Source organism: Podarcis gaigeae (genome assembly GCF_964106915.1).
Source record: "Podarcis gaigeae genome assembly, chromosome: 1".
Classification (NCBI taxonomy): Eukaryota; Metazoa; Chordata; class Lepidosauria; order Squamata; family Lacertidae; genus Podarcis; species Podarcis gaigeae.
This window is the reverse complement of record NC_139678.1, coordinates 21,628,716-21,656,683: the sequence shown is the minus strand read 5'-3', so window position 1 is coordinate 21,656,683 and position 27,968 is coordinate 21,628,716. Positions and strand designations below refer to the sequence as shown.

At 45.5% G+C, this 27,968-nt stretch overlaps 1 protein-coding gene and 1 long non-coding RNA gene across 2 annotated transcripts in view; one reads left to right on the top strand and one right to left on the bottom strand.

The window, feature by feature from the left end:
• Window positions 1-27,968, bottom strand: part of LOC310845116 — a 579,409-nt gene that overhangs the window by 380,735 nt on the left and 170,706 nt on the right. The window lies entirely within an intron of this gene.
• Window positions 129-8,703, top strand: LOC310843072 (cytochrome P450 2C19-like). The gene is made up of 9 exons (XM_083735559.1): window positions 129-373; window positions 2,084-2,246; window positions 3,223-3,372; window positions 4,143-4,303; window positions 5,370-5,546; window positions 5,908-6,049; window positions 6,878-7,065; window positions 7,989-8,130; window positions 8,442-8,703. The coding sequence occupies exons 1-9, from the start codon at window positions 191-193 to the stop codon at window positions 8,621-8,623; spliced, it is 1,488 nt and encodes a 495-aa protein (XP_083591685.1). The 5' UTR covers window positions 129-190; the 3' UTR covers window positions 8,624-8,703.

Genomic DNA, 27,968 nt, shown 5'->3' with positions numbered 1-27,968 from the left:
GACTTAAGTTCAGAAAAGTTCATTTCTTGATTCTGCAATCTTATCTACTTAATGGCTAATCTCATTTACTCAGAGAAACCTAGAATTCCTATTGGTGAAAGTCCATGTATATGTGACCTCCTCAGAGTATATAAAATTGGAAAGCAAATTAATTCATCTAGAGTCATTTCAGTCACTGTTAGCTGGTGCCATGGAGCCTCTAGGGACAGTGACCATTTTGATGATCATATGTATCTCTTGCCTTGTTTTCCTTGCAGTCAGGAGCAGGACGCCAGAGAATGCAAAGCAGCTGCCACCTGGCCCACCTCCACTGCCCATCGTAGGGAACGCTCTGCAGCTGAAGACCAACAACCTGGCCCAGGTTCTTCAGGAGGTAAGCCAAAGATGAGCACCTTCCTCAGCAGCTGTCTGTTGATGACCGTTACCTGTTTGCAAGCCTCTTTCCATCTGACACTTTTGGAAGGGGAGAATCCATTGTCAGTTTGTTTATTTATAGATGGTACCATCTAGGTGCAGTGCAAATTTGCAGAGTATAAGGCAACAGACTCTGCACTTTGACAGAAGAGAGGCAAGAGCGGGAGGGGAGGCATCCAGACCAGAGGAAAAGAATAGCAGAATCACTGTGATTTCAGTGGCACAGACTTGCACTTGGGTACATCAGCAGGGATGGGGAGCAGGGACTTGTCCCAAAGGCTCCACAGAAAAGAGGTGGACTTTGAGCAGGTCCCACAACTCCACAAAGGTTTATTGTCATTTTATTGTCTAACACTTAAAATAAAAGCCATAAAGCCCCCTTCTGAGTAAAGAACTTTAAAAAGCAATAATGCAATTTTCATACTATATTGGAGACAGGAGGCGCAGTGGCGTAGCGTGGGTTGTCAGCACCCGGGGCAAGGCAAGTAATTTGCACCCCCTAACCCGTGGATTTGCGCCCCCTAACCCTAACCCCCAGATGTTGTGCCCCCTGCACCCCCCACACTACGCCACTGAGGAGGCGGGAGCGGGTCCAATTCTCCCTCCACATATGGATGGTTGGCGCATTTTTGGCCTCTGAACATTTTTAGCTTCTGCTAGACAGTGTGGAGTTCATAGTCTTCTTGTATATTGAAAACCTGCTCCTTTATTTTCCCCAGAATGTGCTTGGTTGGAAAGTACTTTAAGAATTCCTTTAGAAAAATGAGTGTGAGGTGAGATATAACATATAATCATATTCACAATATAGAGAAAGTGGATGGGAAAACACTTTTACCCCCCTCTCTTAATGCCATACCCTCCAATATTTCTCCAATGAAAATAGGGACATCCCATTCCATAATGATAATTTTACTATCGCCCACACACCTTACTGGGTTGCCCCACCCACTCTGGACAGCTTCCAACATATATAAAATAATAATAAAACATTAAAAATTAAACAAAAAAGCACTTCCCTAATCAGGATTGCCTTCAGAGGGGGTTGGATAACTCTATACCCTCCAACATTTCTCCTGTGAAAATAGGGACAGCCTAAGGACATTCTGTGATCAAACTGGCATGGCTTCTCTAAATCAGGGATGTCCCTGGAAAATAGGGACACTTGAAGGGTCTGTAATGCTAAAACTTGGAGTCTTCAATTAAAGCTGAGTGTTGGAAGAGTAACAACACACGCAAGATAGTAGTTCTTCATACAGTGCATATTGAAACTGTGGAATTCACTCCCAAAGAAGTAACGATGATAGCCTCCACCTTGGATGCTTTAAAAGAAATGTTCAGACAAAGTTCATTGAAGATAAAGCTACCCATAGCTGCTAGTGATGATGCTGAACCTCCACCAGTTCCAGGGAGCTGCAGGAGGGGACCGTGCTATTTCACTCAGGTCTTGTTTTTGAGCTTCCCGGAACTCTGTTGGCGACTGTGATAACAGTCATGGACTAGTTGGCCTTCGGCTGATCTAGCTGCAGAACTCTTCTGTATGTTATTAAGAGTCATGTGGTTCAGATGCCCATAGTGAGTCTGGGGGCAGCGAGGCTCTACATCAGCTATATGACTTTCTCCTAACCCGCAAACCCACCTAGATGTGTGTCCTTCTCTATCTTTTTTCCAGTTTGGTGAGAAGTATGGCTCTGTGTTCACAATGTATTTTGGAGCAGAACGTATTGTGGTGCTGCATGGCTATGATGCAGTGAAAGAAGCACTGATCGACCGTGGAGATGAATTTGCTGCCAGGGGACACCTGCCATTAGCTGATGATATCAACAAGGGATTAGGTATTTTATGCTGGTTGACCAGTGGAGGGGGGACACACAGGAAAATCCCTCTATTCATGAAAATAAAGCAAAAAAGTTTGCAAAGACAAATCATTGCATCTTGAGATAAACTTTCCTAATTAATGTTCCCACTGGACAGTAGAAATAGATAATTATCAGCCTTTTAAAGGCAGAGCTATATATTTAATTTAAGAGAGAAATGAGCCATCTCATAAAAGTACTTAAGCAATATCTACGGCAGTAGCGGAGAAAGGTGGTTACAGCTAGCTCCGCCTCTGGTTTAGAGCAAGCATCAAAAATTAAAGAAGGATTGAATGAGTCTCTAGCCTTTAAAAATAATGGTCTGGGGTAATTCTGGTGTGGGCAGTAAGTATGAGAGTTATTTGAGCAGAATTCCCTGGCCTGGATTTTGTGAATCAATAAAGTATCCACACCAAGAAAGAGTTTCATAGTTACTGAAAGCTATCTTTAAATTTGTTACCAAAAAAATAAATAAATACAAATCAACACTTTGCACTTATACCACTAGCAATGTAGTCCAGTTTTCTTTAAGTTCTTTCTGGTTAATATAGTCCAAGAACTATTGCTTCTTCATTATACTGGCAGCTTCAGAGAGAGACCCAGGCTCCAAAAGATGAATTATCAGTTAACATAAATATCGAAACATTGAAACCTCTTTTTAAGCTTTAGCTGCAAAAATGGACTTTCTGCAAATGCAAACCTCCACTACATCTCATACACAACACACACACAAACATAGCATTTTATGCACATTAAAATAATATATTTTACAGTAAGGGCATGTATCAGAAGACTGGCCAGCTACTGATTATGGAATAAGGAGGCACCAAAGTACGAAGTCTCCAGGTGGTCTGGAGCCAAGAATAAGAGCCTCCTGCTCTTCCAACCTGCTACTTCTGCTCTCTCTTTCAGTCCATCCATCTCCTTTGTGCCCATTTCCTCTTCTGCTTTCCAGGAATTATATTTAGCAATGGGATGGTGTGGAAGCAGCTCCGACGTTTTGCCCTTACCACCCTGCGCAACTTTGGCATGGGAAAGAAAAGTATTGAGGAAAGGATCCAGGAGGAAGCACAGTTCCTGCTAGAAATGTTCCGGGACACGCAGGGTGGGTAGCCACTGCCCCTCATCCACATAGGCTTATCAAGCAGACCCCCTTAAACATCACAACAGATTCTGGGGTACATTACAACAGATTATTAACCACCAACTCATAAAGAAATATCATGGTAGGTACAAGGAAATCATTAAAAAATTAAAATCATAAAACACAGAACTAGTGACCAACACTGAATGAAATAAATTACCTAAAAACACTTGTGAAATACAGTGGTACTTCAGGTTAAGTACTTAATTCGCTCTGGGGGTCCGTACTTAACCAGAAACTTTTCTTAAGCACCACTTTAGCTAATGGGGCCTCCCGCTGCCGCCGCACTGCCAGAGCACAATTTCTGTTCTTATCCTGAAGCAAAGTTCTTAACTTGAAGCAGAGTGCTCCACAAATATTGTTGATTTCCAGCTGCTTTCAGCCCCAACAGTCATCAGTGGTCCAGAAGTTAGAGTCTAGCAGCATCTGAAGTGCTTTAGATTCCCTAGTTTTAGTCTAGAGTTCACCCAGGCCTGCACCACTGTGGTCACTCTTTCCTATCTAAGGATATATTAGCTGAAGCTGGAAGAAAGCACCTTGGAAAGTCCTTGGAAGAAACCACTCATAGCCACTGAAGATGCCCATGCCTCCAGAATTGTTGTGAGAAAGGCAGCTTCCTGTCTGACCACTGAGGCCAGGAGCCAGGAAATGGCAGCTCAGAAATTCCAGACTAGATTATTGCCTAAAACCTGTAGTGGGGTTGTATAATTATTTTTTTGTTATCCTTCCAGAGAAGCCCTTGGATCCAACCTACTTGCTCAGTTGCGCTCTCTCCAATGTCATTTGTGCAATTGTCTTTGGGAAACGATACGATTATAATGACAAGAAGTTCCTATCCATGATGAGCTTAATGAATGAAAACTTTCAGGTTTTAAGCTCTTCTTGGGGACAGGTAGGTGCCATCTTTTTAAAGGCCCTTTCCCACAAAGTCTAAAATTTCCTGCTGTTTAAATGTCTTTCTTCCAGGCTTCTCATGACCCATACTGCCTCTGCCTCTTAATATTTCTGTTAATGTCCTAGTTGCAGGTTTGCCATGAGCAAATGGTTAGCCACTGTGACAGCACGATGGGCCACTGGCCTGATTCAGTAGGCTCTTCTTATGTTTTTACTTTGGAGAGCCAATACCAATACCTGGGTCTAATAACCAAGCCTTGACTTAACTCAACAGCAGCCCGGCGGATTAGGAAGTAAAGCTTAACGAGTAAAACCCACAGGCTCAATACTGTAGCCGGAACTAATCACTTGGGATGTATATACACTGCCATTGCCTCTGCATCCAATGTGCTTCCACTAATGGTTTGAGAAGGTGTGAATACATGATGTTAGTCACAATCTATATCTAACCTGCCATTTCTTATGAAAAGTTGCGCCTTGTTGAATTTTAAGCCAGGGATGTGTACACAGACTGGTTTCAGTAGGAGAAACAGATGGGACTACATTTAGAGATATGTATGTAATCCCATAGCTCAGTTTTAGAGCATTTGGCTTGTTTATATAGGGTCCCAGAGTCAATCCCTAGTAGCATCCCTGGTTAGGGATGGGACTCCTGAATGAAACCCAGCAGAGCTGCTGCATAGGCACTACTGACCTTGAGAGACCAATGGTCTCATTCAGTATATACCTTTTAACATGTGGATTTGGGGGGGGGGTTAATTGGGTTGTTGTTTTTATTTTGATTATGCATTTTGTGGTTCTATATTTTGATTTTAGTCTGTGAACCACCCTGGGACCTGTGGGTATAAATTCAATAAACAATATTAAAAAAATAATGATATAAGACAACTGATTGGGAACATCTACATAGATTTCGGAAGCATTGGTAGTGAAAATGCTGGTGTTTGGACCACAGAGTTGAAATGCACACAAGGCAACAGTGGCCAACATTATACTGAAGCCCGAGTTTGGACAAACCCTGACTGCGGTTGGTGCCAATGGGTCTCTTGTGGTGTTTCTTCTAGCTCTACAACCTCTTTCCTTCTTTGATGAAATGCATCCCTGGGCCCCACCATAAAGTGCTGAAAAACAACTTGGCAGCCAGAGAGTTTGTTTTGGAGGAGGTTGAAGAGCACAAGCCCACTCTGGACCCCAGCTCACCTCGGGATTTTATCGACTGCTTCCTTATGAAAATGGATCAGGTAATCATGAAAACTCACAGAACTCTCCACGTGGGTTCTCCTGCCACTCCTGAAGCTTCCCAACCAGCAGACTTCCATCCAGCTTCTTGTGGGGAATGGCAAGCAAAGAGATTCCTGCCCACACCCCATTGGAGGAGATTCATTTCCCATTGCTGACCTGTTCTTGCAGTAAGTGGGAAGTTCTTTCTAATGATTAGCCCTCCGGGCAAGGAATGCCCAGAGGAATGAGCTGTAAAAGGACTTGAGATAAGATATTGTGTCTTGGGAAGGGAGCTGGTCCCAGTGGCGCTGCTAAATTCTTGTTATGCTGTACTCAGAACAATTGAGTTGACTCCACTGACTGTGTTGTGTGTTTCTGCAGGAAAAAGGTAATAGTGCATCCCATTTCACCATTGAAAACTTGGCCATAAGCACAGTTGACTTGTTTGTGGCTGGAACTGAGACCACCAGCACCACATTGCGATACGGGTTCATGATCCTCCTCAAATACCCAGAGATACAAGGTAAAACAGATGCATTATTAGTACTTATTATTCTTGTTCTTTCCCAGATTTATGTGTCACAGGTCCAAGAGGTGGTTGTTCTGCCACTTTCCCCAGGAAAACCCACTGTTCATTGCTGAATGTTAATCATCACTGACTGACACCAGCAGTAAACACAAGACTTTCCTGGAGAAAACGGGGGGGGGGGGGAACCAAATGCTCAGATCCATGCTTAGTAATCACAGACCTGTTCCTAGAAATCCCAGCAAAAACAGACATGTGGATGAGCTCTTATAGTAGACCATATTGCAAACCCCAGGATTTTATATGCAAACAGTAACAACTTGCACTTGGCCCAGTAGTATAGTGGCAGCCAGTGCAGATCCTTTAGACTAAGGCATCACATCCTGCACCAGCTGGCCGTTCTGTGCCAGCCTGAAGGGTAGCCCACAAAGGCACAACCACAAGGGCCAGTGGCCAAAGGGCCCTCAGAATCAGAATCACTGCAGGACAGTGCCTCCAATAGGAATCCCTCTAAGCTAGACCATCACTTGCTCCTAAAACTTCCCTAAAGAGAAGGCTTTTGTCCCTCTGGGCTCCTTTTGGATAGAAATTGAATTAATATATAAATAATTGCACTTATACTATGCTTCCCTGTTTACAGATGGATTACTGAAGGTGAGCTACAATAATTTGTCTGAGTTAATGTGATGAGTCAACAGAAAGTTGGTATCAGAAAACAATTGAAAGCTCCAAAATGTGCAGGGGCTGGCAGGCACTCCCATGGAATTTCAATTGCTTCTATGATGTTTCCTGCACGGGCATTAAACCTCATTCTTCCCTTTACAGAGAAAGTGCATGAAGAAATTGACCGAGTTATTGGCCGATCACGAAGTCCTTGCATGGCAGATCGTGGGGAAATGCCTTACACAGATGCTGTCATCCATGAGATCCAGAGGTTCATCTCTCTCCTCCCACTGAGCGTCCCTCATGCAGTACTCAAAGATACACCGTTCAGACAATATGTCATTCCAAAGGTCAGCTCTTTTCAAGGCTCTAAGTAGTAATAGTAGGCTGCTAGCCATGATGGCTATATTCTACCTCCATGGTGAGAGGCAGCATGCTTCTGAATACCAGTGGGTGGAAACCACAGGAATTGAGAGTGCTGTCTTGCTTAGATTATGCTGAAGGGCTTTCAATGGGCATTTGGTTGGACACCATGAAAACAGGATGCTGGACGAGATGGGGCCACTGGACTGATCCAGCAGAGCTTTTCTTCTCTTTCTATCTACAAGCAAGGGAAGTGTTGTTGTTTAGTCGTTTAGTCGTGTCTGACTCTTCATGACCCCATGGACCACAGCACGCCAGGCACTCCTGTCTTCCACTGCCTCCCGCAATTTGGTCAGACTCATGTTTGTGGCTTCGAGAACACTATCCAACCATCTCGTCCTCTGTCGTCCCCTTCTCCTTGTGCCCTCCATCTTTCCCAACATCAGGGTCTTTTCCAGGGAGTCTTCTCTTCTCATGAGGTGGCCAAAGTATTGGAGCCTCAGCTTCAGGATCTGTCCTTCCAGTGAGCACTCAGGGCTCATTTCCTTAAGAATGGATACGTTTGATTTTCTTGCAGTCCATGGGACTCTCAAGAGTCTCCTCCAGCACCATAATTCAAAAGCATCAATTCTTCGGTGATCAGCCTTCTTTATGGTCCAGCTCTCACTTCCATATATCAAGGCAAGGGGAAGTAGTTTAGCCCAACTCCTAAAGTGTAGCTGGGCATCTTCAGGCCTGGACTTCATTTTAAACACCATATTGTCTTCTGAAGCTGCCCCATTCTTCTCTGTATCAACAAAGTACCTTCCTTCCTGTTAGTGCCTTCCCACACCATTCCTTTGTGAGAGTCAATTTTATGCTTTTGTTGGGTGTCATGGCCATCCAACCCATTTCTTTGCACTCTCTGCAGGGCACTACCATATATCCTATTCTGACGTCTGTGCTACATGACAGTAAAGAATTTCCAAACCCCAAAGAATTTGACCCAGGACATTTCTTGCACAAAGATGGCACCTTCAGGAAGAGCGACTATTTCATGCCTTTCTCAGCAGGTAAGATCTCTGCTTCCCCAGTAGGCTGCAGTCTTGGCCAGCTCAGGTCTTTCCTGTCTCCCTAATCAGTTGGTGTTGGGGCAATGAGAGGGAACCTTCTTCTTCCTGCATCCTAAACTGGAAGGGCTCCCAGTTTGTGAGGGAGGGGCAGAGGCTTCTGGGTCCATCAGAACTCCTTGCACCTTTCCTGTGGGAAGCTGAAGCAAAAGAAATGGTGGAAAGAGTGACTCTCCCAGGAGCTGTTCTGGAGCAGCCCCTTTGCTCCTTTGGCATGATTGTTATGCATCTTACACTTTGGGTTTCCTTTGCAGGGAAGCGGATATGTGTGGGGGAAGGTCTGGCCCGTATGGAGATCTTCTTGTTCTTGACCACCATATTACAGAACTTCACTCTGAAGTCCAACATTGACCCCAAGGACATCGATCTCACACCGGTGTTGAGCAGCATAGGCAACTGCCCTCGGCCCTATCAGCTCTGCATTGTCCCTCGCTGAAAAGCCTGCCTCAGGAGGGCTGCACATGTGGAAAAGTCGCAGCCTGGCAAATCTTTGTTCAAAAAACCCATAACACAATATCTCCTCACGTGTGGAGACGTATCTTATTACCTGACTATTTGTTGAAATGTTACTTAGGGGATCCTGCTAGAGACTATTTCACGTTGAAGACATTATTGCAAAGGACAAATAGCAGGATTTAGAAATTAGTCACACACAAAAATCCCATTCTTATCTTTCTTGCCCCTTCATATGCATATGTGTGCAGCGGCGTAGCTAGCCGCTGGAGCGACTGGTGCGGGGGCATGTCCTGCAGCCAGGGGTGTGCTGAGTGACCCATGGGAGTGGGGCAAGCCTCTCCAATGCTTGGAGCCTCTCCGCTGCCTCCCCCTCAGCTGTAGGGCATCTGAGAGAGACAGCAGGCAGACACAAATCCCACATTGCAGCACGAAACTTGCAGGTGCCTAAGCCACAATGTCACTCAAAAAAATTTCATGAGCCCAATTTTTTAAAAACTCCTTTTGTCACACACACCCTCAGTGATGACATCCGGGGCAGACTGTACCCCCCCTTCCTCCGCCACTGTATGAGAGTGATGGGCAAAATCTGCCAAGATGGAAGCTTTTTAGCCACTGAGAAGAAGTCTTGTTACTCTTTGTGCTAAATGAAGCCAATCAGAGTGGAAGGAACTCAGTCAACCACTGAGGAACTGGTGACCCACAACGATGGTTGGAGCCATCACCCCTGATGTTGGCTGGGGCAGATGGGGGCTGGAGTCCAGGAATATCTGAAGGGCTGCAGGTTCCCCATTCTTGCCATGAGGGCTCAGTTGGGACAACTCCCATAATCCCATTTCATTGGCTAGGTGGCTGGAGATAATGGGAGCTGCAGTCCAGCAGCAAAATCTCCAACCTTGACTTGGTGGGTTGTAGTGCTGCAGGCTGTGGAAGCTGGGTGGGCCAAGGCCCCTGTCTGAGATGACCTTTTGATTCCCTCGCATGTCATACCTGAGATACAGCAAAGTTGTTTAACTGAGTGACAACATAAGCTTTTTTGGTAACCCTTCTATAGATCTGTACACTGAGATTGGCAGATGTGTCAATGCTAATAATAAAGCACAGGCAGACAATTTTATTTGGAAAGATATTCCAATAAACTCAGTTTGGAGTTTCCCGGTGCTAGAACAAACTGTCTTTCACTTTCAGCCTGAGCTAAGAAGGAAAGTCTTTGGAGGGTGCTGCAGAAATCAATAGCTTTTAAAATCTTTACCCCTTTCAACTAGTAGAACATCCTTGAGACTTGACATTTACAAATGTTTGCCAATAATTCCTTTAAGGGTAACCATGTTCTAAAGAACAGATAGCAATACTGGATGCAACTGAACTTCTGAGTAAGTATGGGAAATGAACTAAGATTAAGAAACTGACAAGAAAATTAACTGAGAAACCATATTTGTTAATGCTTACAAAATAAACTTGTTTATTTGATTTAATTTTAACAACTGTCTGGACTCAGTGTGTACCCGAGAGTAACGGGTTGGTGGCAGCGGGGAAGTGAGCACTGTTGGAGCCAGCCATCACAAGTGGCACTTGTTTAGTATAAAATAAAGACACGGAAAGCCTGCAATATCTTCATAGTAAGAGAGAGCAACCCCTCTGTCTGCCCTTCTCCAATTTATTCTCCTTTGTTCTGTCCAGCCGCATGGCCGTTTGCCAATCTCATGTTACCTCATCCGGTCAAGCTTTTATTGCCCCCATGCCATATAGGGTCATTACATTCCAATACATTGTAAAGCTCAGAGTGCTGGTCACGAGGTCCGGAGGTACCCTGCAGTATTTACAATCCTCTGCCATGGCTTTATGACTCCCACAGAGCACAGTGGTGGCGCAGGGATCAATAGATCGTCAAACGTCTGGGAACCCTGTGTGATCGCCAGTGTCATTTCCCTGAATATTCTCCAAGGGAGGACTGAAAATCTCCAGGAGGATTCGAAGTTTTTTTGTCTTAGTTTTTTGACAAGTTCCACTTAGTTCCACTTAGTTCCACTCCACCTCTCTATTTATTATTGTGGCAAATTGGGCTTGTAGAATTTTTATTCTTTCTTTTGCTTTCTGACAGTTAGGTTTCTGGGATAGAATTTTCAAATAAGTCAGGCAAATGGCTTGCATGGCAAATTAAAAAGAGGAAGGAACAGAGCACAATAAATAAAATAATAGTGGGGGGAGAGAAAAAACTGACCCTAAAGGAATTAGGAGGGAGTTCCTCAACTACTATAGAAGTTTATATAAAAATAACGAGAGAACAAGTTTAAGGAGGATAGAGAGATTTCTGAAGGATAAAGGGGAGCAGAAAATTTCAACAGAGGAAAAACAACGACTGAATAACCCAATTGGAAATGATGAGATAGAAGACGTAATTAAAGATCTAAAGAGGGGGAAAGCTCCTGGCCCGGATGGATTTACCGCAGGCTACTATAAAGAGATGAAATCTGTTTTGGTGGGACCTCTGAAAGAGACTATGAACAATATCTTAAGGAAAGGAGAATTCCCAGAGACTTGGAAGGAGGGATACATCACGTTCATCCCCAAAGAGGATGCAGACCCAACCCAAGTTAGAAATTATAGACCAATCTCACTGCTAAATACAGACTATAAAATATTTGCAGGGATCCTTGCAAGAAGGTTGAAGAGGTTGCTATCAGAGATTATTCATAGGGAACAAGCGGGATTCCTGCCAGGTCGGCAGTTGAGAGACAACATAAGAAATATAGTTAATATGTTAGAATACCTATCTGTCAGGATTGATAAACAAGCTATAATGATGTTTGTGGATGCCGAGAAGGCATTCGACAATGTGATATGGGACTTCATGCTGAAAAATCTAGAATATATGGACGTGGGAAACGACTTTTTTAATGGGGTAAAAGCTATATATACAGACCAGAAAGCTAAACTGATCATTAATAACATTGTGAGAGAAGAGATAAAGATGCAAAAAGGAACAAGACAGTTGTTGTCCACTCTCCCCACTTTTGTTTATAACAGTTTTAGAAGTTCTTCTAAACTCTATAAGACAAAATCAAAAAATAAAAGGAGTGTTAATAGGACAGAATGTATACAAGATTAGAGCCTTCGTGGATGACGTAGTAATAATGACAGAAGAACCAACAACTGCAATAGAAGAAATACTAAAGGAATTAAACCAGTTTGGGGAGGTAGCAGGGTTCAAATTAAATAAGATGAAAACGAAAATGATAGGCAAAAATGTAGACCCAAAGACAACAGAAATAATTCAACTCCAATCGCAAATAGAGGTGGTTAAAAAAGTGAAATATCTCGGTATTTGGATAACACCTAAAAATATAGATTTATTCAAAAATAATTATGAGCCGGTGTGGAGGGAAATAAGAAAGGATTTGGAAATATGGGGAGGGCTGAAACTGTCATTTTGGGGAAGGGTTAATACAATTAAGATGAATGTCCTTCCACGGCTGATGTTCTTATTCCAGACTATCCCTATAATCAAGGGGAGCCGAATCTTTAAAGAGTGGCAAAGAGTGCTCTCAAGATACATCTGGCAGGGAAAAAACCTAGGATTCAGTTCAAATTATTAACGGACATAAAAGAAAGGGGGTTTTTGCTCTGCCAGATGTGAAACTATATTATGAGGCAGTTTGCCTCTGTTGGATAAGAGATTGGGTTAAGTTAGTGAATAGGGAGCTTCTCGATTTGGAGGGCTTCGATAACAGATTCGGCTGGCACGCCTATTTATGGCAGAACAAAAGAAAAGTACATAAGGGATTTGAAAATCATATTTTTAGAGGGCCACTAATTGAAATATGGGAAAAATATAAAAATTTGTTGGAACCGAAAACACCACACTGGCTTTCACCCCCGGAAGTAATGAGTGTAAAGACTATTAATATGAGAAGTAATTGGGCAACATACAGTCAGTTATTAACTAAAGAAGATGGAAAATGGAAGGTTAGACCATACGAACAAGTCAAGGACCATGTTTATGATTGGCTACACCATCTTCAGGTGAGTCAGATGTTCAGAAAAGATATTAAAGAAAGAGGTTATGCAGAGAAAGAGTCCAAATTTCAGACGGAGATTATAAATAATGAAGAGAAAATTATATCTAAAATGTATAGAATACTGTTAGATTGGAATTTGGGAGACGAGGAAGTCAAATCCGTGATGATCCGCTGGGCAAAGGATGTAGGACATAGTATACTATTTGAGGACTGGGAAAAACTTTGGAAGGATGGATTAAATTTTACGGCGTGTATAATGATAAAGGAAAATGTCATGAAGATGTTCTATAGGTGGTACCTAACACCTATGAAACTATCGAAAATGTATAAGGTGGACAATAAGTGTTGGAAATGTAAGGACAAAGAGGGCTCCTTTTACCACATGTGGTGGGAGTGTGGAAAAGTAAAACAGTTTTGGGGAAAAATTTACATTGAACTAAAGAAGATCTTAAAATATACGTTCACAAAGAAATCAGAAATTTTCCTATTAGGGATACTAGGCCACGAGATAAAAAAAGAAGATTGTAAATTAGTATACTATGCAGTCACAGCTGCAAGGGTAGTGTTAGCCCAGATGTGGAAACAGCAGGAAACACCAACGGTGGAGGAGTGGAGATCAAAGCTGCTAGACTACGCGGAATTGGATAAACTTACAGGAAAAGTTAGGTATATAAGAGACCAAAAGTTCATCAAGGATTGGGGAAAGTACGTAGACTATCTGGAATCTATCAGTGAGGGAAAAACAACGCTAAAGGGATTCAGAGATGCACTGTGATAGACTAGGAGTTATTGTGTAAAGAAAATAGGAGTTAGAGAAAGGTACACTGACAATATATGCTAAGAAATGTGTAACCCAAATTATTACTTCGAATGATTTTCGGGCAAGCTAAAGGAAGCCTCGAAAGGGAAGATTAGGTAACTTTGTTGATGTGAAAATTATAATTTTGTGTATCTTCTTTTTATTTTTATTTTCCTTTTTATTGTTATTTGTTTGTGTAATATTCTTTTTTGTTTATCTGTGTTTTAGTCTCTATTTCTTTTATGGAATGAAGCAATAAAAAGAATTTTCAAAAAAAAAAAGAAAAAAAAAGAAAATCTCCAGGAGGAGTTGGAGAGGGAAAACTTTCAAAGAATTGTCAGAATTTCTTTCCTCTCAGCCTTCCTTCAACCCTGCTCCCATTCAGCGTAACAGAAAAATGTTTCCCTAGTACAAATGCAGAGGCAGCATGGGCAAAATTGGTGAGGGGAAGTCCACCTATGAAGTTAACAAAGGAAGAATGGTCTTCCTCTTCTGTATTCAGAATTTTTCTTTTTGGTTCCTGCACCCTCTCAATTATGCTCCTATTCAAAGTAGTGAAGTAATGTTTCTCCATTGCACTGAATGGAAGGGGCAAGAGGAAGGAACTTGTCTCTGATTTTAATTCAAGCTGGAGAAGAATTCAGGGCTTGAAATGATTGTCTCTGTCCCCATTGAAACTCCTGAAGGTCTTCTACAAACCAAAGTTTGAAGAAGTGTGCTGGTTTCACTTGCATAGAAAACCACTGCTCCACTTCTTCTGGAGAATAAGAGCACATCCAGATGTATGTATTTTTTTACCTGTTTGTGAAATGGAATGGCTTTATCTATGTACTTCACCCTCCCAGAGCTAAATAAAGAATACTATGACAAAGTGAATGCTGTCACTTGTAAAGATTATGCAAGTATAGCAATTTTATTTGCAGATTTATAAACTGCTTTACAACCAAACATTACTGCAGCTGTATTCAGTAAAATAAAAAGAATTCCTAATGCAGTAAACTACATTTGCTTTGCATAATTTATTCTTACTCTGCAAGGCTTCAGGAGGAAAGAGTTGCTTTTCAGGACACGGATACCTTCACCCCCTGAAATCCTAAGCTCCTTCTAGTTTCTACCAGGCATTGCTTTTGCACTTTGGAGCTTAGCCTTTGTTTCTAATGTAACCCAAGCTACTGCCATTCATTGTATTAGTAGCAATCCAACACACCTTCACTTACTAGAGTAAGGTGTGGCAGTTATTGTTCCCCCTTCTCTTCCAAGAGATAGCTGCAGGAGCATGCGCAGTAGGTTGCTTTTTAGGGTGGTTTGAATGGCTGCTCTCAGAAGATTCTGGCAGTCTCATCTGGCCCTGGGAGAGAGAACATAAGAGAACTCTGAGCGCTCACTGGAAGGACAGTGTTGTTGATGTATTTAGTGTAAAAGGAGTTTTTGTTTTTGTTATTAAAACCTTGTTTAAGTTGTTTTTGAGTCCCTTTTTAATGCATGGTCTCCCCAGCAAGCTCTCTGCAGCGCTACTATACTGTAAATAGCCAACATCCTTGGTTATGGGCCCAGCTGCTGAGTGGATGACTGCATATTTTTGGACTCTGAGAAAGGTTTGAAAACTCCTTCTCCTGTTAGTCTAGTTTCTGTGGGCAGAGTTCCAGGATGGTTGACAGGGTTCCTGAAGCTGAGAAGGCTCTGGTCTTCCCACAGCTGACAGATGAGAACTATAGTTTATGGTCTTTTCAGGTGGAGGCGCTTTTGACCTCTAGAGAAGTATGGACCTATTTAACTGATGACCCTCCTGACCCTGTAACTAATGCTTGGTCAAAAGGACATGCAAAAGCCAGGGCAATAATTAATTTGGCAGTCAGCAACCAGCAAGTAGTCTATATAAGGAATAAGAAAACTGCCAAAGAAATGTGGGACAGTCTTGCAGCAGTGTATATTAGAAAAGTCAGCATCTGCATTGATGTTTTTCAAGCAGCTGTACCAGATGAAGTTGCAGCCTGGTGGTGATTTGGCAGCACACTTGAGACATCTGGAGGCAATACGCTGCGAATTAATTCGAAGGGACATGGAGATACCTGATATTCAGTATGTTTTATCATTCTTTGTTCCCTTAACAAGGACTTTGATGATATAGCTAGCCAGATATCTGCTGTTCTACCAGCACAATTAACTGTGGAAGGGGTAACGGCAAGATTAAGGGCGAGTTGGCTAGAAGGGAGGCTTGTGCCATAAGCACTCCTATTTCCAGAAAGAATGAGGAACACCATATGCAAACTTGTGACACAACTGCATTTAAAGCTGCCAAGCGTTGTTGGTTCTGCAATAAGCAAGGACATTTTGCAAAGGACTGCAGATCCAAAAGAAAGCAAAGTATTCCCAAGTCTGTTTCTGTTCGTCAATCACTCTCGTCAGCCCAGCGGCCGACATCGTATTGTAAAGACAGAAACAAGCCGTGAGCTTTTCACCCTCCGACAACAGATCGTAAAAGAATTAAAGATGCCAAGTGGAATTCTTTTATTGTGGACTCAGGTGCATCCCAGCACATTTGCAATGATCAAAGTCTTTCCAAGAGGAAATTGGTAATGTACATTTAGCCAATTCACAAGTCTTGCAGTCGCTTGGCAGGGGTACTGTTAAACTTGACTCTTTAAACATTACAATAGCGAACTGCATTTACTGCCTGTCAGTGGACAATTTATTGTCAGTAAGGTGTTTTGCTTGTCAAGGCATAACTGTGCGTTTCTTAAAGTCAATATGTGAGTTTTTCGATGGGAACAAACGTCTATTGTATGCCCGGGACTCTGGTGGTTTATATAGACTGAATTTTCGCACCTACTCCCAATCGCCTTTAAATTGCAGAGCAGCACAGTCAAGCCAGGGGTTGAGGAATGTAAGGCCACATTCTGGGTGTGTCCATGAGGCACACAGACTTTTAGGACATCTGAATTTTGCTGATGTAATTAAGACAAAGAATATTGTTAATGGCCTCAACTTAAAACCATGTAAATTCTATATGCAATGTCTATCCTGTTGCAAGAATAAGATTAAGGTTGCATGCAAGGGTAGGTGCTCAGATAGGAAAGTAACTGAGCCATTTGAGCGTGTACATTGTGATTTAGTTGGGCCACTCCCACCATCATTAGGAGGTTCTAAGTACTGGCTCACTCTAATAGACCAGTATAGTAGATATTGTTGGACTTATGCAATAGCTGAAAAGTCACAAGCATTTGAGGAGTACAAAGTTTTTTGCAACTGGGTAAACGCACTTTAACAAACCTATTAAGAACCTGTTTTCTGACCGGGGCGGGGAATTTGTTTCTGAGGATTTTGAGAATTGCAGGGGACTACTCATGAGTTATCTTGCCCCTGAAGTCCCTGGCAAAATGGGCTTGTTGAAGTTGTGCAGTGTGACCTGCATGCAGGGGTTAAAACTTATCTGCACGATGCTAATCTGCCCAAAGATTTTTGGGCTGAAGTGCTCCATGCCTTTTGTTATGTTAAAAATCGCAGTTATCATTCTGGTTTAGATGTCACTCCCTATGAGAAATTGTTTAAAAAACGCCCTAATCTGAAATACCTATGCATTTGGGGTTCAAATGTAATTATGCATTATCCCGCTAAGCAGAAATTGGGTGAAGGTAGTGTCCAGGGAAAATTAATGGGTTACCAGCAGGGGGCGTACAGGATTTACATACCAGCAACTGGCAAATTTCATATTACCAGAAGCATGATACAAACTGTAAATTGGGACTTCCGGAGGCGGCGCCATCGGCAATGGTGGATTCCCTCTAGCTCTGAGGGAGTAGCTCCGCGGAAATCGGGTCTTGCCGCTACGGCGAAGCGGGGACCCCTTCGAAAATCACAGACGGGAGAAGCCTGTGACCATGGGACTCGGCGGGCACCCTTAGCGCCCCCTATCTGCGAGGGAACCCTGTAAGGGGCTCCAGAGCGAAACGGGGAGTCTGGCGCAGTGCTGAGAGTCAATTGCTTCTTCCGTGGAGTGAAGCCGCACAGCTGTTGCCAGAGAGCACTGACCTTTTTCCAGTGACAATTCGGCTAATAAACAACAACCCGTGAGTAGGTCAAGTTCAAAGATCGGGGAATTTGAAGGAAAAAAATATTAATTTGGCACTGAAGCGGGAAGGTGTAAATAGGAAGTCCACCTTCCGTTTTCTGTACACAGATTAAAGCAAAGACTGTTTAAGCTAAGACCTGGAGAGTTGTGTTAAAAAGACTTAAATCCTAACGTCAGATTAAAAGAACTCCCTCCCTGAATTGCAGGAGAGGGGAGGGAAGAGGGGAAAGTATTCTTTGCCTGCAAAAAAAAAAGGAGAGAAAAGGGAACAAAGACCACCACTTAATCCTTGGGAACGGACTGCCAGGATTAATAAAATTGCTGTACCGAGAGTCACACTGTTAATGGACAATGTAACCTTTTGACAGCTAACTCTGCAAGAGAGATACTTTTATTCTGAAGGGCTTCTTTGGATTTGAAACTGTTGCTTATTTGGTAGAAGGGGGCATTGGAAAGTTGGAAAAGATACTTTGTTGCAATATCATTGACTGTTACTGTGTCCCCCTAGAGGAATACTGAAACTGCTACAACTAGTTAGGGAATTTTCCACTTCTAACTGGCCAGGGAAATTTCCACTGCAAAACAAGCTCTGGCCATGGGACTGACCTTGATCCTCAGATAAAGTGTTATGGCAAACTTGCCTCAGGAAAAGACAACAAGATCGGGTAAGGGTAGACTGCAGCAGACCAGCGTAATATCGCAGCAGCGCAGAGCATCTGCATCTGGCCCCTCAGTACCACAAGGAGAAGATCCTGCACAAGCTGGATCTAAAGGAATGGCATCTGAAGAGGGATTTACTTCAGTATTAAGTAAAATTTATGAAACCTTGGAAAAATTAAGCAAACAAGTTACTGAAGCAACAACTAAAATTGACCAAAATACTACTAGCATCAACAACTTGGGGCAGAAGGTGAACTCAAACACAGGGTCCATTGAAAGACTGCTGCAAGAATCTACTTCGAATCAAAAGGCAGCTAAGGAAGCAAAGGAAAAAGCTTCAGCTGTAGTGGAAAAAATAACACCGATATGTAAACAGCTCGAGGACCACCGGGCGCGTTTGTCCATGATTGAACTTAAGGAAAAACAGACTAATTTGAGGATCAGGGTGGTACCTGAACTTGAAAAAAGACAGCTTAAGTGGCTTTCTTACACAGGAATTTGCAGACTTTTGGATGATACGCAAGACTTTATGTGCTGGTCCTGGGGGTAAGGTACCCTGGGCGTAAGCAGAGTTCACACGAAGAGGGGCGAGGTCCGAGGCGGAGAGCCGGGCGGGGAACAGGAACGCTGGAACAGGAGACCGAGCAGGGAACAGGAACACCGGATGATCAGGAACAGGAGGCCGAGCAGGGGTCAGGAACACAGGAAGGTCCGAAGCCAACAACGACGTTGCTCCCGCAACCTGGGACCGGGCTGACTAGGCTTTTATCCTCTTCTAAGGCCAGGGGCGGTCCCGGCCCCCAGGAGCCCTGCCTCCTATGGCCTTAAGGCGAGCACTCCTCCTGGGAGCAACCAGTTCCCTTCGCCTCTCTGCCCTAAGCCTCTGCAGATCAGGAGAGGCCGAAGGGTTACTGGGCCCTGGAGGAGGCTCACCTGACGCCACTGAGTCCTCAAGCACCTCTGGGGCCAGAAGGGTTTCACCTGGGGCCAGCTCCTGGTGCTCTGCCACAGGTGCAGGCTCTTCAGCATCTAGGCCTTGCCCCAGTTCAGCCGGCCCTGGAGGCGGGGACTCCTGTGCAGGCTGGGATTCCTCTGGTTCATCCTCTGAATCGGAATCCCAGGCCATCACACCATCCCCCCTCCCAGGCCCCCCCCTCAACCGAGGGTCCGGACCCGGCTTGCCGGGGTACATCGCATGGAACTCTTGGAGGCAGGCAGGTAGGTGCATGGACGTTGGCCGCTGGTTCCCAGGAACGGTCCTCCGGTCCGTACCCCTTCCAGTCAATGAGATACTGCAGCTTTCCCCTGTGGTATCGGGAGTCCAGGATGCGTTCCACCTCGTACTCAGGCTCTCCCTGAACCAACACTGGCTGCGGTCGGGGACGGTTCGGGTGGAACTCGTCGGGTGGGGCCACTGGACTCAGAAGGGACCTGTAGAAGACCGGGTGAACCTTCAGGGTTGCGGGTAAGCGGAGACGGAATGCCACAGGAGAGACTTGGTCCACGATAGGGAACGGGCCGGTGAAGCGGGCGTCCAACTTCCACGAAGGTCGAGAGGGGTGGAGGTGGCGAGTGGAGAGCCAAACCAGGTCACTGATGCGAAGTTCCGGCCCCACCTGGCGGTGGCGGTTGGCCTGGGCTTTGTACGCTTCCTTGGCCTGGTGCAGTTGCTCCACCAAAAGCTGTTGCTGGGACTGGAGCTCTTGAAGCCACTCCGTCACCGCTGGGACCGCGGAAGCCGGCAGCACATCTGGAAACAGCCGTGGATGATAACCGTAACTGGCCTAAAACGGGGTCTGCTGGGTGGACGCATTCACCGCGTTGTTGTAGGCGAACTCCACCAATGCCAGGTGGTCGACCCAGTCATCCTGCTGGTAGCTGCAGTAACACCGGAGGTACTGCTCCAGCACCGCGTTCGCCCGTTCCGTCTGGCCATCGGTCTGTGGGTGGTAGGCTGACAAGAGGCAGACCTCTGTCCCGAGAGTCTGGTGTAATGCTCGCCAGAACCGGGACGTGAACTGAACGCCTCGGTCGGACACCACGCACTCAGGTAGGCCATACAGGCGGAAGACATGCTGAAGGTACAGCTGAGCGGTTTCCTTGGCTGTGGGTACAGACGGGCAGGGGGCGCAGTGCACCATCTTGGTGAAATGGTCGGAGAAAACTAGAAGGCAGGTACAGCCACGAGACGGGGGTAAGTCCACTACAAAGTCCAACGAAACCGTGTGCCAAGGGCGTGGTGGAACTGGCAATGGCTGAAGTAGGCCGGGGGGTCGCCCAGTAGGGCCCTTGGCGCGCCGGCAGACATCACAACCAGCAACGTAGCGAGCCACGTCAGCCTTCAGGCAGGGCCACCAAAACTCACGACTTACCAGATGGGTGGTCCGATACCGTCCAAAATGCCCCGCTGCTGGGGCATCATGAGCCATCTGGAGAACCTCCAGCCGCAGTGGCCCTGGCGGGATATACAGACGACCGTGGTGCAGCAGAAGGCCCTGATGCAGGACCAGCCCTGGATACTGAGGGCTGGACCCTTCAGCCAGCTCCCGGAGTCGTTCCTGGGCCCAAGCGTCGACCCGCTGCTGTTCCTGCACCCGAGCCTGCAGTGGCTCCGCCTCCTGGGTGGCCAGGAATGCAGCTGGAGGTAGGATCGTGGTGGGTACTGCTTGCTGTACCGTGTCTGCGTTGTCTTCAGGTTTCCGGGACAGGGCATCCGCTTTCTGGTTCTGAGAGCTAGGGATATAGCGGATCCGGAACTGGAACCGGGAAAAGAACAACGCCCACCAGATCTGTCTTTGGTTCAGCTTGTGGGTGATCTGGAGGTACTCCAGGTTCCGGTGGTCGGTTCTCACCTCCACCGGATGTCGTGCCCCCTCAAGATGGTGGCGCCAGACCTCAAAGGCCACCTTGATGGCCAGTAGTTCCCGCTCCCACACAGTATAGTTACGCTCCGCTGGTAGGAGCTGGCGGGAATAGAAGGCACAGGGTAAGAGGGGCGCTTCAGGTCCATTCTGTTGAGACAGGACGGCACCGAGAGCCGTACTGGAGGCGTCGGTCTCCACCACAAAGGGTCGAGAGGGGTCAGGGTGTTGTAAGATTGGCGCCCTCTGGAAACAGGCCTTCAACCCCTGAAACGCCTCCTCTGCCTCCTTGTCCCAGGAAAACGGCGTCTTTGGGCGCAGTAGCCGGGTCAAGGGGGTGGTGCGATGAGCATAATCTGCAATGAAGGTCCGGTAGTAGTTGGCGAACCCCAGGAAACGCTGTAGGTCCTTGCGGTTCCGGGGTGCTGCCCATTCTCGAACCGCTGCCACCTTCCCAGGGTCCATCTGCACCCCATCTGGAGAGAGCCGGTGACCAAGGAAGTCCACAGTCCGCTGATGGAACTCGCACTTGCTGAGCTTTGCGTACAAACGGTGCTCACGCAAGCGCTGCAGCACGGTCCGGACATGTCCCTCATGGCGAGCCGGGTCACGGGAGTAAACCAGTATGTCATCCAAGTACACCACCACGTACTTGTCTAACAAGTCCTGGAACACGTGGTTGATGTAGCGTTGGAACACAGCTGAACACAGTTGGAACACAGCCGTTGCACAAACCGAAAGGCATAACCAAGTATTCGAACTGCCCGTACCGGGTCCCAAACGCTGTCTTCCACTCATCCCCGGCTCGGATCCGAATCAAGTTGTAGGCCCCCCGGAGGTCCAGCTTGGTGAACACCTGTGCCCCTTGCACCCGCTCCAGCAACTCCGAGATAAGGGGCAAGGGGTACCGGTCTGGGATGGTAATTTTGTTCAGGGTTCGGTAATCATGGCAAGGGCGGAGTTCCCCACATTTCTTCGTAACAAAGAGCACTGGTGCCGCGGTAGGCGAGGTGGAAGGCCTAATGAACCCACGCTCCAGGTTCTTGCGCAAGAAGTCCTGCAAAGCCTCGCGCTCTGGCTCTGTTAGAGAATATAAGTGACTCACTGGTAAAGGCGCTCCGGGTTGGAGGTCTATGCCGCAGTCAAAAGGCCGATGCGGCGGCAGCTGGTCTGCCCCCCGTTCCTAGAACACGTCCTGGTAGTCCTGGTACACGGCTGGGAGCGTGGGTGCTGCCTCCTCCGTGGGCGCGGCCGCCAGCGTCTCGGATTGAGCATGGGAACATGGGTCTGGGAAGTGCACAGTCCGTTTGACCCAGTCAATCTGAACGTTGTGAGCTTCCAGCCAGTCCATCCCGAGCACTAAGGGGAACCGGGGCATAGAGGCAATGTCCAAAGTTCGCAACTCCCGGTGCTGCTGGAGACACAGGACCAGGGGCTGGGTCTCCTGAGTAACGGCACCTGAACGCAGAAGCCGTCCGTCAATTGCTTCCACCTGGACCGGTTCTGGCTTGTTCCGAAGTGGCACCTGATGATGGGCAGCAAAAGCAGCGTCCATATAGGAGCGGGTTGCTCCTGAATCTACCAAAGCATGGGTGAGGATCCAGGGCCCACCTGGAGGGTATAAACGTACCGAAACCATAAGATGTTGTAAGTCCATTGGTGCGGGCCCATTCTGCGCTGTTTGGGACCCCCAGTAGCTAGGGCCATCAGCTACTGGGGTTGGCAGTTTCCCTGCGGATGGCATTTCTCAGGGCAGGACCGAGCGTAGTGTCCACTTCCGCCACAGTAGAGACATAGATTTCCCTCCCGACGCCGCGCCTTCTCTGCAGGGGAAAGGCGTGGCCGCACTGCCCCGAGCTGCATAGGCTCCTCCGTTAAATCAGTTGTGACCGTGGGGCTGCCGGAAGGAACTGGTGCCGAGAACTGGAAGTGTCGGCGACCCCGGGCCTGACGACGATCCTCCAGCCGGTCGTCTATTTGTAGACTCCGTTGAATGAGAGTGTGTAGCGTGGTGGGGCGTTCCATTGTGGCCAGCTGGTCCAGTATCTCATCCGAAAGCCCTTCGAGATACTGGTTCCACAGTGCCGAGTCATTCCAGGTCAAGTCCTGTGCCAACAGCTGAAACTCCGTGGTATATGCGGCCACCGTGGACTTGCCCTGTTTCAACCGCCGAATCGCCCGGTTGGCTTGACTCCCTTTCTGGGGGTTGCCGAACGCGGCCTCCAAAAGATTGCAAAACCCCGTATAGTCTGCCAGCAAGGGGGAGTCTTGCCTGAGTAGTGGCAACGCCCACTTGGCCGCCTGGTCCTTTAACAAACTAATCAAAAAGTGCACCTTGGTGCGGTCGTCAGGAAAGTTCCGGGCTCGCCCCTGAATATACAGCTTGGCCTGGGCAAGGAACATGGGAAAGCTGGCCGGGGCCCCATCAAATTTCTCAGGCAAAGCCACTGGGTACTTGCCAGGAGCCGGGGCGTCGGCCCCAGGAGCCAGTAGGGCTTCCAAGCGCTGCTGAAGTGCCGTAACCGCGTCGCTGAGCTGCTGCACGGTGTGAGTCAAGGCCTGGTTCTCCTGGGCCAAAGCCACCAGCGCAGCAGCCTGGTCAGCCATGGCCTCTGGCTCTTCCCGAACGCACCCCAACGAAGGGGGAGTGCGGGTGTGGCGGGAGCAAACTGTGCTGGTCCCGGGGGTAAGGTACCGTGGGCGTAAGCAGAGTCCACACGAAGAGGGGCGAGGTCCGAGGCGGAGAGCCAGGCGGGGAACAGGAACGCTGGAACAGGAGACCGAGCAGGGAACAGGAACACCGGATGATCAGGAACAGGAGGCCGAGCAGGGGTCAGGAACACAGGAAGGTCCGAAGCCAACAACGACGTTGCTCCCGCAACCTGGGACCGGGCTGACTAGGCTTTTATCCTCTTCTAAGGCCGGGGGCGGTCCCGGCCCCCAGAAGCCCCGCCTCCTCTGGCCTTAAGGTGAGCACTCCTCCTGGGAGCAACCAGTTCCCTTCGCCTCTCTGCCCTAAGCCTCTGCAGATCAGGAGAGGCCGAAGGGTTACTGGGCCCTGGAGGAGGCTCACTTGACACCACTGAGTCCTCAAGCACCTCTGGGGCCAGAAGGGTTTCACCTGGGGCCAGCTCCTGGTGCTCTGCCACAGGTGCAGGCTCTTCAGCATCTAGGCCTTGCCCCAGTTCAGCCGGCCCTGGAGGCGGGGACTCCTGTACAGGCTGGGATTCCTCTGGTTCATCCTCTGAATCGGAATCCCAGGCCATCACACTTTAAGATAGTAAGTGCTTTTAGACTTGGAAGAGGAGGGAGAAAGAACAGGGTGAGAGACTGTTTGATTACCTTCCGAACGAAAGAAGAGAGAGATAAAATATTGAGTCTGCATTTCCAGCAGACTTTGGAGATACAAGAATCAAGAGTAGAGATTTTCAAGGATATTCCGAAATATTTATTGGATCTTAGGGCTAACTATGGAGACCTGGTGGCCCTGCTGAGAAGAAACAGAATTGTTTTTAGGTGGGAGTTTCCCCAAGGCCTTTCCTTTACCTTTAAAGGGAAAAAAATCAAAATAAGATCAGTGGAAGACAAAGAAAAAATTTTGAGAGAGCACGGAGACCTACAAAAAGAAGCTGAAGAAGACGAAGAGCCAAGAGCACTAAAACCAGGAACACTAGACTTAGTATCACTGCCTTTGGGATTGGACAAACCAGAGAAAGAGACACCACCGACAGAAGAAGAACAATTACTTGGAGCAGTTGGAGGAAAACAAAATAACTACACCATGTCTCTGCAACTATTAAGTTGGAACATCCACTCCCCAGAGAAAAGGAAAAAGGTTTTTCATTTATTGAAAAAGGAACAATTGGACTCGATTTGCTTACAGGAAACTCATGTGATAAGGCTACACAGGAAAGTATTGATTAACAAAAGATTGGGCCAAGAGTTTATTTCGGGCAGGATTTAAATTAAATAAATTAAAGACTAAGGTATTAGAGAAAAATTTAACAGTAATGGAGAAGGAGAAGTTCCAGAATGAAATTGGTTTAACTGTGCTTAAGAGTGTAAAATATTTGGGGATCAATATGACAGCTAAAAACATGAATTTATTTAAAGATAACTATGAGAAATGTTGGAACCAAGTGAAAAAAGATTTGGAAATTTGGTCAAACTTGAAGCTTTCCTTGTCAGGTCGAATTGCAGCTATTAAGATGAATGTATTGCCTAGAATGTTATTTTTATTCCAAACACTGCAAATTATTGATAAGATGGAGTGTTTCAAGGGATGGCAGCGTGATATTTCTAAATTTATTTGGCAGGGCAAAAAAACCCAGAATTAAATTTAAGATTTTAACTGATGCAAAGGAAAGAGGGGGATTTGCCCTGCCGGACTTGAAACTTTATTATGAATCAGCAGCTTTCTGCTGGTTGGAGGAATGGCTGCGTCTTGAGAACACAGACATTTTGGATTTGGAAGGTTTTAATAATGTTTTTGGGTGGCATGCATATCTGTGGTATGACAAGGTTAAGGCTCATAAAGGCTTTAAAAATCATATTGTCAGAAAAGCACTGTACAATGTTTGGATTAGATATAAAGATCTACTGGAAAATAAAACCCCAAGGTGGCTTTCGCCTATGGAGGCCAAAGCAGTGAAAAAGCTTAATATGGAATGTACATGGCTGAAATATTGGGAAATTTTGGAACAGGAGGGTGATAAACTGAAACTGCAGAGTTTTGAGAAATTAAAAGGTAAGGTCCGAGATTGGCTTCACTATTATCAAATGTTGGAAGTCTATAAGATGGATAGGAAAATTGGCTTCCAGGTGGAAAAATCAAAGTTAGAGACTGAACTGTTAGAATCCAATACTAAGAACTTGTCAAGAATGTATAATTTGCTGTTGAAATGGAATACACAAGATGAAACAGTTAAATCTGCAATGATTAAGTGGGCACAGGATATTGGTCACAACATTTTGTTTGTTGACTGGGAAAAGTTATGGACCACTGGGATGAAATTTACGGCATGCAATGCCTTAAGAGAAAATATTATTAAAATGATTTACAGGTGGTACATGACCCCAGCCAAACTGGCAAAAATCTATCATTTGCCCGACAATAAATGTTGGAAATGCAAAGAAACTGAAGGAACATTCTTTCACCTTTGGTGGACGTGCCCAAGGATTAAGGCTTTCTGGGAAATGATATATAATGAAATGAAAAAGGTATTTAAATATACCTTCTTGAAGAAACCAGAGGCCTTTCTCCTGAGTATGGTTAGCCCTGTGGTGTTAAAGAAGGACAGAACTTTCTTTATGTATGCCACAACAGCAGCAAGGATTCTTATTGCAAAGTATTGGAAGACACCAGAGCTACCCACCTTGGAAGAATGGCAGATGAAAATGACAGACTATATGGGACTGGCAGAGATGACGGGCAGAATCCGAGACCAGGAGAAAGAGACAGTGAAAGAAGATTGGAAGAAATTTAAAGATTATCTTGACAAGTACTATAAAATTAATGAAGGCTAGAATGACATGGGTTGGAAAATAATATGGTGTTCAGAGATGTTGATTAAGAAAAGGAATGGAATTGTCAAAAAACTTTGGGAAATAAGGGAATGGATTTACTGACTGGATAATGAAATTAGAATACAGAACAGGGAGGTATGAGGGAGTCGGGGAAAGTAGGTTGAGAAAATAAGGTTTGAAACTATACTTGTTGTTTTTGTTTATGTTTGTTTTTTATTGTTGTTGTTTGTTCCTATATGTTGTTAATAGAAACTCCAATAAAAATCATTTTTTAAAAAAAAGAGTTTATTTCGTCAGACAAAGTTAAAAAGAGAGGAGTTATAATCTATGCTAAAGAAAGCCTATCACCGAAATTTATCTTTAAAGATGACCAAGGAAGATTTGTGGCAATTGAAATACAAATTCAAGGAGAGAAATTCTTGATAGTAGGAGTTTATGCACCAAATGAGGGGAAATCTGAATTTTTTAAGAAGTTGCATGAGACATTGCTGGACTAGATGGAGTATAACATTATTATGATGGGAGATATGAACAGAGTGGTGTCCACAAATATGGATAAGTCACAAAGACAGGTAGTTACTAAAGATGGCAGACTACCAAAAACTTTTTTTGACATGACTGACAACATGGACTTAATTGACACTTGGAGAACTAAGAACCCCTTGGGCAGAGAGGGAACCTTCTTCTCTGAAGCCAAAATGACATGGACAAGAATTGACCAAATCTGGATAACTAGAGGATTAGCTCCCAAAATTCGAAAAGCGGAAATTTGCCCTAAAACTTGCTCCGACCATAATGCTGTGAGAATGGAGATGAAATTAACACCAATTGGCTCCTTTAGATGGAGGATGAATGACACCTTGTTTAGAGACGCAAAAGTCATCAAGAAGGCCCAAAAAATCTTGAGAGACTACTTTGAGATAAACATGAATACTACGGTTGAAAAAAGAGTAATCTGGGACGCAAGCAAAGCGGTTATGAGAGGGTTTCTGATTCAACAGAATGCAATAAAGAAGAGAACTCAAAATGAGAAAAAAGATAAAATTTTGGAGAAAATAAAAGAAGGTGAGAAGAAATTAAGAGCGAAACCAAAGTTGCAAGAGATTCTGAGAGAAATAAAGCTATATCAAGTACAATATATGAAAATGATAAATCAGGAAATAGAATGGAAAATCAAGCAGATGAGACAAAAGACATTTGAATCGGCTAATAAATGTGGGAAACTGCTAGCCTGGCAGATGAAAAAAAGACAAAAACTTAATACCATTACAAATTTGGAAGTGGAAGGAAAGAATATACAGAATCCAGTGGAGATTAGAAAGTGCTTCCAGAGATACTTCAAACAACTATACACACAAGGGCCACAGAAAGAGACTGATATAGACCAGTTTTTA

What these genes read in the sequence shown, in the direction of transcription:
- LOC310843072 (XM_083735559.1), top strand. Translation starts at nt 191, where the DNA reads ATGGAGCCTCTAGGGACAGTGACCATTTTGATGATCATATGTATCTCT. An exon ending in TGGCCCAGGTTCTTCAGGAG is followed by an intron (nt 374 to 2,083) that starts GTAAGCCAAAGA and finishes TCTTTTTTCCAG; the next exon opens with TTTGGTGAGAAGTATGGCTC. An exon ending in TAAGCTCTTCTTGGGGACAG is followed by an intron (nt 4,304 to 5,369) that starts GTAGGTGCCATC and finishes TGTTTCTTCTAG; the next exon opens with CTCTACAACCTCTTTCCTTC.